The 10,489-nt window shown below is 38.0% G+C and overlaps 1 protein-coding gene across 1 annotated transcript in view; it reads left to right on the forward strand.

Moving 5' to 3' along the window:
• Window positions 1–10,489, forward strand: part of GNA12 (G protein subunit alpha 12) — a 44,444-nt gene extending 33,955 nt beyond the window's left edge. Inside the window, exons 3-4 of the mRNA XM_075767127.1 lie at window positions 2,088–2,138; window positions 3,151–10,489. Coding sequence (XP_075623242.1) covers window positions 2,088–2,138; window positions 3,151–3,720 — 621 coding nt within the window. The 3' untranslated portion in view covers window positions 3,721–10,489. The remainder of the gene's footprint in view (window positions 1–2,087; window positions 2,139–3,150) is intronic.

A 10,489-nucleotide genomic window follows, 5' to 3' on the forward strand; every position in this document is an offset into this window, starting at 1 on the left:
TTATTTTCTTACCTTATTATAAATGTGCAAAATGTTAAATTGATTGTGTGGGGCAGGAAATGGGGAGGGGGCAGAAGCTGCAAATCAGGTGAACTTGCTTGTGTATCCCAGCAGTTTACAGGCATACAGCTGTTTCCTGTTCTCAGCGTGGGAGGGTACATGGACAAGGCAAGGACTCTTAAAGCAACTGGGTAGAAAATAGGAAGAAGTTGTATCAGAGCCTGCCTGTTTGCAGTCTTGTTCCACATCTAAAGGCATTGTATAGGACAAAGCACAATAGATAGAGAAGGGGGTTTTGTAGCTTCAGTGACCTTTTCTCTTTGGGCTCTCCCATCTACTAAATATGACTAATGCTGTACAGGAAGACCTTTTCTCTTATTCACGTGGTCTATGATATCTCCTCTGATCCAGCAGTGCCAAAAAACACAGGAAATTACTTTCACCTTATGAAAATTCATGATTGTAAGGAAGCTCTTGGGGCAATTGTTCTTTGGAAACTTCTCCCAAAAAAAGTCATCTTTTTCTGCTCGTGGTCCACTGTAAATCTGTTGTGATACACAGTAGTTTTTTGCAAATATGCACATTCTCTTTTGTGAAAAGTCTTCAGTTTTAAATGTTAGGAAATAATAAGTTACAGCTCCTTTTGTCTATGCCTTGTGCTGAAAGTATGTACTTGTACAGTACACTGAATCGTCTGATCTCTAGTCTGATTCTTCAAAATGAGCTGTTGTGGCAGTGTCTGTTTACAGTTGTACTGCATGGGAGTAATTTTATTCTGCTGTCTCAAGCCTATGATATGGAGGAGAATGTATGGTTAGAGAATTCATACTGCTGTTAGAATCTGAGATGATACTCAGAATGAGAGCATTCTCAAAATTAGTGAATTGGCAAGGGCGTCTACTGTCATTTTGGTCATTACTGACACAGCCCTGCTCTGCGATATATATAATGTGTTTTGCTGCCTAAAAATATTAAAAGGCAGCAGGATTTTTCCATTTTATCGTTCTTTTGGCATGGCTTCAACTGCAAGACGTGTCCTAAACAATGAAGAATGCTTTCTTACTGAACAGATCATCTTCATCTGAAGAAATGAAAGGGAAGTGTTTGAAGGAGAATGGGCTTCTGCCAAAGATAGTTTCACTCCAGAAATAAAGTCTGCATTTATATGGAAACAATCTTATTACTGCTAAAAAGTATGTGTGGGGCTTCTTGTATCCACTAATGCAAAGTGGCACTTGATTTTGAGTGTGATACACAGGCAAGTTTGTTTTGGAAAAAAAAAAAAAAACCAAAACAAAACCCCACCCAAAAAACTCCACAAAACATCTTCACATTTTCACAGAATAAATTTTCTTTATAAACATTGCTTATATTCCTCTCAGTATAACTGCTAAAGGATTTTGTACAAAATCAGCAAATCTATTATTAAAAATCCTTGAGCTTAAAAGGGAAATTATCTGTAGAAGAGAAACTCCTTCAGAATGTTCCTTTTTCTTATTTTTGACAAGCAAGTCTAGTTTAAATTATCACAAATTGTGGGTGACTTAAATCTTTTACTTTTCTTAAAGATATGCCAACCAGTCTAGGATATGCTTTTGTTCACTGTTACGAATTTTAAACAAAATACATTGGCTTCTAATAAATGCATTTCACTTTTACTCCCACCCAGTGTCAGTTAATTGCATTCATCATAAAAGGAGAAAAAAAGCTAAGGACTGACTTTAACACTTCCTTTTCATTGTAAAGATATGCTAGATAGATTTGAGCATTTTTTCAGATCTCTACTCAACTTTGATTTTTCTAGAAATGATAGTTAGAGAATGGCTTTTAGAAGAACTACTGTCTTAACTACACATCAATAGTGCATTATGGCAGTTCCACTTCATTATCAGCAGTTTATGTCAATTCAGCTATGTAGTACTTCTCTTGTTCCAACTCCTGAAGTGTATCAGGATGTTGTCCAAGCTTCCACTTGTGCTATTGCTCTGTTAGACCTCCATGCATGTTGGAAAGTGAAAAGGCTATAGCTCAGTTGGATTTGCTATCCTAGAAACAACCTTAGTTTCCATCTCTTTCCTTTTCCACAGGGTGAATCGGTCAAATACTTCCTGGATAACCTGGATCGAATCGGTCAGCTGGTAAGACATACCTTCTCTTTCTGAACCAAAAGAGCTCAAAGAGATGATGGAAGCTTGGGTGTGCTATGATTAACGCTTTTTAGTTTATTGCTTGTTGGTGTGTGGTTTTTTTCCAAAATAATTACACATTAATTAATTTCAATGTTCTTTAGAAACAGTAAAGTCCAGCCTTATGAAACTGAAGCTTTGTATTTGCTTAACATTTTTGACAGACAACAAATACTGTTTATGGAAGTTGTATTTATGCACATAGTTTCTTTATCAGTCGTCCTATGCAGTCTCTGGATCTCATTCACTTTTTGTGATGATCTGATGGCTGGTGCTACTTAAGGTAGCAGAATGAAACCTTACTGAATAAAAAAAATTTACTAGCACTTGTAGAATTCAAAATTGGTAATGAAAACATCTGTCAGGAGACTTGGAGGAGAAAGAACAGAGATGATTTTTCTTAAATAGTAACAGTGATAAGCTTCTGAAGAACAAATCTCTCTACAGGGGTGGGCTGGGCCACCGCCTCCAGTAGAACATGTTGCTATACTCGCTGGTCATGGACTGTGAACTTGAAAGAAGTATTTCCACTAAAGCTGGCAAGATGTCCTTCTGTAAGAGTAATGAACTGTGAAAAACTAGATTTAAAAAAAAAAAAAAATCCTTTCAGTGATGACTTGATCTGCTTTACTGAATGCTACCTAAAAGGCAATAACACTGTAAGAATTTCATAATGAAAAACTAGACTTCAGCCTGAAAACCAGATGCTTTAAGGATAAAAATGTGAACAAGAGTATTAGTCCTAAATTCTTATTCTCATATGTCTCAGGGTCTTCTGTAGCTGTTTACCAGTGTGTTGAAATAAACGGTTAACAGTCCATTATTTTAAAGCTGAGTATTCATTCTTCACTTGATAACTGGAAAAAACATATCTCTTGATATTTTTTTCCCTGTTGATTGAATATTCTAGCATTAGCCAGCATTTTTCAAGGATTTTTTGACACTTTTCTCCTTTCTTTTACAGAATTATTTCCCCAGCAAACAAGATATTTTGCTGGCTAGAAAAGCCACCAAGGGGATAGTAGAGCATGATTTCATCATTAAAAAAATACCTTTCAAGATGGTGGATGTAGGTGGACAGAGATCTCAGCGTCAAAAGTGGTTCCAGTGCTTTGATGGAATAACTTCAATTTTGTTTATGGTCTCCTCCAGTGAGTATGATCAGGTTCTCATGGAAGACAGGCGCACAAATAGACTTGTGGAGTCCATGAATATTTTTGAGACAATAGTCAATAACAAGCTTTTCTTTAATGTTTCTATTATCCTATTCCTCAACAAGATGGACCTTCTTGTAGAGAAGGTAAAGACTGTCAGCATTAAGAAGTATTTCTCGGACTTCAAAGGTGACCCTCACAGGCTAGAAGATGTTCAGCGTTATCTGGTGCAGTGCTTTGACAGAAAGAGGAGAAACCGCAGTAAGCCGCTCTTCCATCACTTCACCACTGCCATAGACACTGAAAACATCCGCTTTGTGTTTCATGCAGTGAAGGACACAATCCTTCAAGAGAATCTGAAGGATATTATGTTGCAGTGAAGGAGAGCAGCCCATGTTCTGTTAAAATTTGCCGGAGGGTTAGATCAAAGTTTTTATCCTTTCTTTATGGCCCTTGCATGTGGTGTAGGACCCATGCTAATTACTTGGCTCAGGAATGCTGTAAACTAGCCAGTCCAAACAGAGGAGCTATAGGCCGAAGGAGTCAAATGTTGATATTAGCTACTGAATCATTTGGACTAGAAACACTACTGAAACATGGCTGTTGTAGGTTCTGTACCTAGTTTGGAATGCTGAATAACACAACCACCTTCTGCCTTCTTAGAAAAAAAATCTCTGACAAACCATGTATGGAAGACACATTGTTTTAAATGAATACGTTCATTTTTCAGAGACACTAGTCGTACAAACTGCCTTTTTTTGTAGTTTGGAGGTGCTGAATTGATCAAACTAATCATAATAAGGTTGGTAGCTGTATTGGAGAACGTTAATGGAAGTTTTGTTCTTAACCCTTAGGAATATAACCAGATCTTGTGTGCATGTTCAGCTTTGCCAAGGGTCTGGAATCCACTTACCAAGGTGGATGCGCAGCTCTTGTCTGAAGGTTTTGCATGAGTCTCCTGAGGCAAAAGTCTGAAAGTATAAGGAAACCCGTGTTGGAGTAAGTTGGATGGGAAGCTAAGGCCTCGCTGATATGGAAGAGGGGTTATTTTGCACTATGTGTGAAGGGTAAACTGGTAAAAATAAACTGATAAAGGATGTAAACATCATGGGAAAACTGATTTCCTTGGTGAAGCAGCCTGTGCTGGAGCACCTGGCCATGTATCTGCACAGCGGGTGCTCAAGTGAGATGTACTTCATGGAAATTCAGCAGTGTTCCCACACCTGCAGTTGGCAATAGTTGTGAAGGTTCACTATCTCGCGTGACAGGGCTTTATCTATATTCAAATGTTTGAAAGCTGATTAAACTCTTAAGCAAAGGTTTTGGTAGAACAGCAGCTGCTTGATTAGTTCCCAACAGCTGACCTTATAGGAAGACTGAACACCCTAGAGATCCCGGTTTTACAGCTGCACTGATGTATTTGGACAGCAAGACCTTGCTGTAAAATTAGTCTTTAATATGTGTCTTAATGGGATCTTTAGCATATAGTAATGCACATGTAATTCTGAGTATGGTCAAGTTTAAAGTTGCCCATTTTGGGCAATGGTTTGTGTGTAAAATTGCAAGAGTCTATGAATAATGTTGCTATGAACTGTTAATTTCCTAGCTCTCTCAATCTGTGTAACTAACTATCAGGTGCCTTTTTTGTGTACAGACAGATCTTTTCTACTACAGCGGGGTACATGGACAAACTGAAGATCTGCCTTTTATATCAACATTGTAGTGCTGTCCTCTAGGTAACTTTCAAACATAGTTTACTGTGCAATTTTTGTCATAGTTTTTATCCAAGAATAAAACCTGAAGGGCTGTTTGTACCCGTAAAAAGTCAGCGGATTCCCTAGAGTTCTTATCCTCTTTGAGCCTCTAATGGCATGTCAAAAAAAAGCAACATTTTGCTTCAGCTGGTAATCCCATGGGAAATGTGGTCAAAAAAAGTCCTGTTCCGTTGTCCTTTCATGTTAATTTGGATAAAATCTGGAATCTTTCTTCCCCTCTGAAGCTTGCAGATGTTGATATTGGTATTTTTTGTGTAGTTTCCTAATGTAGCAGTCTCTTGGCTTTCTTTGTGCAGGCTTCAGAGTAGAGAAGACGTGGCTATTTCAGTGTTGTGTAACGCACACAGTATCTTGAGGTAAGAAGCAAATGAAAAGTTGCAGATGGGAAAATCTAACTTAAATTTGAGCAAACTTAAACAGGAATTAGCTTCCTTGTAACAAGTCTTATTTTTGCCAGGACCAACTCTCTTTTAAATATTTACTCATTTTTAACCTTGAAGGGGAAAAATGTTACGTGACTCTAATACTCGGATGGGGCGAAACTCTTAAGATTATTACATTTGAAAAGGTAAATTTTTCAACAGAGTGATGCACACAAGTTTGCTCACCATATAAGGTTCATTTCTCTAAGCTAGTCCGTTTGCTTGGCTGAAGACTAAGACTGTTTTCAAAGCTTTTAGATATTCTTGAAGTTCTTGGTAGTAGTTTCCACTTCATGTAAGACACTGGGAAAGAGGAGGCAGTTGTGGGCTGATCTGACTTCTAGGTTGACTTGACTTTATTTCCTAGTTTGCTGCGAGCTTTGTTCTTTCACTGAATTTTCTAGATGGGTTAATATTATGCTTGTTTTCTCAAATGAGTTAAACATTCCCTTTCAGCTGTACTATTTCTAAAGAATTACCTCAGTTTTTATGTCTGAATCTACTGTAGTTTTATCTGAGAGGCATACCATGGAATTTCCTGTTCCATTTTTCTCTTCGTGCTCATCCATGGTTTTGTATCCTTATGGATTTAAAACTCTGAACAGAGCTAATAATGCAACATATATTTTAAATAACTTAATCGGCACCTGGAAAAGAAATAGCATGAGATATCTCATATTGAGCTCTCAAGCTTGCTAGTGAAGTTTTTTGTATGATATGGCAGTTTTGCACACTAAATCAGACTTTTGATCACCTCAGGCCCATTATTGCCTTTCTGTTTCCTGTTAATAAAATGAGCCTAAGCATGATGCTGTAGATGAAAATCAGTAGTTTGGCTCTGATCTTTTCAACTTTGATAGTGATGGTTCACACCAGGAACCCATGATCAGGAAACTCATCTTGCAAATGTCCAGCGGTTCTCAAGTTTGCAGAGTCTGGCCCATGAGTGAAAAAAACTAAGTGGCAGGTATATTTCTTTCTCTGCAAAATACACTCTGCTTCCTGCCACAACTGAGGTTGGTTGGTTTGGGTTGGGTTTTGTTTTTTGATTTTTTTTCAAGGTAAGTTGTAGTATAATAAAGCCAGAAAATCATGTTCTGGTAAATGAGTTAATTAGTAAAGCAGAACTTAGGTAGCTTAGGTCATACAAATATCTTGGGACAGGCTTGGTCGGTTACTTAGTCCTTTCACAAGAAACAAATTAAAAAAATTTATTTTGACTGACATCCTGGAGAACTTTGCAGGTAAACACAGCTGGAGAGAACATCTTTTTTTGTTAACTTTATAGGCTTATTGTTCATTTGGCTAGTCAGGAAATGGGTCACAGGCAGGATGATAATCAGATGGAGACCTTGAATAACTACTCTTAAAAAAAAACCACCACCAAAAAAAACCCCCAAAACGAACAGCCTTTTGCTGTCCCTTCTCTGACACCTGCAGGTCAGCCACCAGTGATGGGGTGTTGCAAATGGATTGTCTCACAAGGACAAAGAGAGGAAGTGCTTGCAGCATGTGCCTGCAGGAGAGAGTTATGTAATCTTGCAGTTTTAAGTAGAAAAACTAACTAAATGGGAGTCATTTATTGAACTACTTTGTATTTGTTGTCCTCAAAAGAGGCTTTAAGCTAATACAATGTGCCAGTCAGTACCATTCCTTCAGGTTGCAGTGTTGTCATTCTCTGAACAAATCTTAGATGGCATTGAGGTGACATGGTGAATTGGAATTAAAAAGGAAGAATCATTTTCTGTAAGTGACATATTTAATAGGCAGTTGTCACTTTGAAGGAATTAATCAATTCATTTTTAAGAACTATTTATGGAATGGAAATTACTGGCTACTCAACTTTACACTACAACTCAAAGATGCTTCCAGTTTAATACAAAGACTTGATCTTATTTAACATGGCAGCATAAATTATTTGACTTATTAACTTGATAATATATTCAGTTTTTAAAAATACTTCTGTCTAAAACCTAGAACTAGGCATGTTACAAGCATGAAGAAGCTCCTGAAGATGACCGCGTACAGGCTTTCTGAGCCAACTAAAGCCTTGAACCTCAGCCAAGCAGAGTGGAGAAACTAACAGCAAAAATCTGGAGTGAAATGGAGTAGGAAGAGCTCATCTGTATGGAGCACTGCAGACAAAAATCTAATTCCACTAGGATAGCTGAAGTAGTTTTTTGGTATGAAAAACAGTGCACTTGAAAAGTGTGTCCCATCCTGTCTGTGTGTCCCTCCATTCCTATGTCCCCATCCCCACTGGGTATTCACCAGTCCTGGTTACTGTAATCTGCAAAAAATTGTAGAATTAAAGATGTTAAAAGAATAGACATGGAACCACTGAAGAAACTAGCAGCTTTCTTTAATGACAGACAACTACCTTCCATGGAACATCATTTTAGAAAATAAGCCCTTTGCTGCCTTTAGGTTGGCTGACTTTGTGGATGTTAACTTCATGTTTTGGAGTCTTTTCTGTGTATGTACCTCTATAGTTCTCCTGGGAAAAAAACCAACCAACCAAAAACATTCTGCTGCATGGAACTACAAGATTTCTGTAAAAGGCAATAGTTATAGTTGTGAGTTTTGACACCTGACTTAGCTTTGCTTGTGTCATCAAATTTTCAGGAGTACTTATTGGGTTGCTGGACAATTTGATGCATGCCAGCTTGAGAGACAAACACGATATGCAGTAACACCTCCATACAGTGCAGCTTGTCGTGTAAGTCAAATGTGATCTCCATCTCTCACCATAAGAACTACATTAATTCCTGTAAGTTTAGTAGTAGCGTCTTTTCTATATTGTTTTTCTACGTAAAATCACATGGTGTAGTCAGGGGTTTTAATATAGCACTGCCAACTCTTTACCTCAGTACACTCTATTAATTCTATAACACAGAAGTGGTGGGTAGGGTGTTTCAGTAGCAACTATAAAACGTCTGTGCCTCCTTTTGTAAATGAGTTTCTAACAGATTTCTAAGGAGCATCCTTTATGCATCAGGAAGACCGACATGGTCTGGGCCAGACTTGGCCTGAATTAATACTGACTCATCACACTTCTAGATGAGGACTGTCTAGCCTAATGAGGAAATAATTGGCAAGACAATACAAGACCTAATGTTTTTCAATGTTGCCTGTTTTGTAATTAGCTGGGGTGATCTCTGCTTTGTGCTGTGAAGTGGGCACTTGTTTTAACAGTAATCTTTTTTTTACATAGATGGAAGTGAGTAAAGCCAGGATATTTGGAGCTGAAACTACTGCTCTGCTAACCAGGTGATGCTATGTCTTTGCTCATCTTGTTGGTTGAACAGTTTAGCTTGATTCTTGACATTTTTATCTTTCTAATGGCATTTGGAAAGCAGTGTTGAAGTTTGTCTATGTGTCAATATGCTTGTTTTCTTATTGGGTGGGGAGTATGGAGGTACTAGACTGTCAGTGCTCGTGGTTCTGTGCCTGGCTTGATGAGTTGTATTGCAACCTAGTTCTTGGCATATGTCCGAAGGTGATATCTTCTGTCTGATGTGAAAATATTCACAGTTGGAGAGAAAAAAGAGCAGCACTGACTTCCAAGGTGGGCATTCTGGTAAAAAAGCCAAAGTATGTTGGAAGGGAGCAAGAGAGGGAAGCTATTTTCTAAACAGATCCCAAAAGCTGATGGTGCTTGAAGACTGACTGTATTGAAGTGAAATGCCATCTGTGTTGACCCCAAAAGCTTTGAGTGACTCCAGAGAGCTATTGGCTGTTAATTAGCAGCAGCAGGCTGGCAAGGCTGGTCCTGCTGCAGCTGTACACCCTTCCATTGTAAAATCTCTCTTCATCTGTTCATAACTGAGTGCGAAAGCTCAATTCCTGCTAAAACATGGTATGCAGCTATCTGGCAGAACAGTGCATCTTACTCCTTTCTAACAGCAACTTAACCTTTCTTCAAGATACCAGAGCATGGAAGTATGTCAGGGGAATGGCTAGGTAAGAGACTTTCCATTATTTGAATAAAATCTACAACTGATGGAGAGCAAAATTTTTAGCTAAGTAGGACCTGAGAGAGCATCTTATGAGGGAAGAAACAGATTTTGAATAGCACGGTTTCTCTGCTAATACTTCCCACTGATGTCTTGTGCTGAGCTTGTGTGCAGGTGGTGGGGCACAAAAACTGAGAGAATATGGCAGGGAGAAGGGTGATGTGGAAGAGAAATGATCTTTTCATAGTTCAAGAGACTTGGAAAGCATGCTTGGTGGACTTAGATTTGAAAACGTGTGTTCAAACTCCCATTTGCATTGAAGCCATTAACTGTCTTTAGGATAATGAGCGTTTTTCCAGTGAACAGGCTTCATTATCTGGCATGTGTGATGAGCTTGAATTGATGATACATGTTAAACAGTATTTCTGGAGACTCCACTTAACAAAATGGCTAGTATTTATTGCTCTTGTGATGACTTGTCTTGTTTATGGAATCAATATGTATGAAAGCAAACTGACAAAAAGCAAAGTTATCTCGTGACACAGTCATGTAGCTAGGAAGCCAATTAATGTTATCTTTTATTCTGCAATTTACTTGCTCTCTGGTGCCTATGCATTGTAACACACATACTATGCAATATCATTCTTTTTAAAAACCAGTTCACTGCGTTGGGCAGGAAAGGCCTGATTTTAGCCTTAATTTTCTAGCAATTCACAGGAAAGTACTTTAAAAACAGTGACAAACTAAAAGAAGGTGGAAAATGCATAAAGTAAAAGCACAGTTCCAGACTGCTCACTTAAGTGTCTTTCTAGCACCAAAACAGCATCCACAATAGAAGCAGCTACTTGCTGTAATAGTTTCAATTTATGAAAACTGTGTACTAGATAAAATTATATTGTGATGTGTAAAAAGTGTATTTTATAGCTTTGGTGACTTAGTTTACTGTTTTGTATATATGAATTTTATAAATCTATTAAAACTTGACTTGTTATACTG

Source organism: Balearica regulorum, chromosome 15 (assembly GCF_011004875.1).
Source record: "Balearica regulorum gibbericeps isolate bBalReg1 chromosome 15, bBalReg1.pri, whole genome shotgun sequence".
In the NCBI taxonomy this organism is placed as follows: Eukaryota; Metazoa; Chordata; class Aves; order Gruiformes; family Gruidae; genus Balearica; species Balearica regulorum.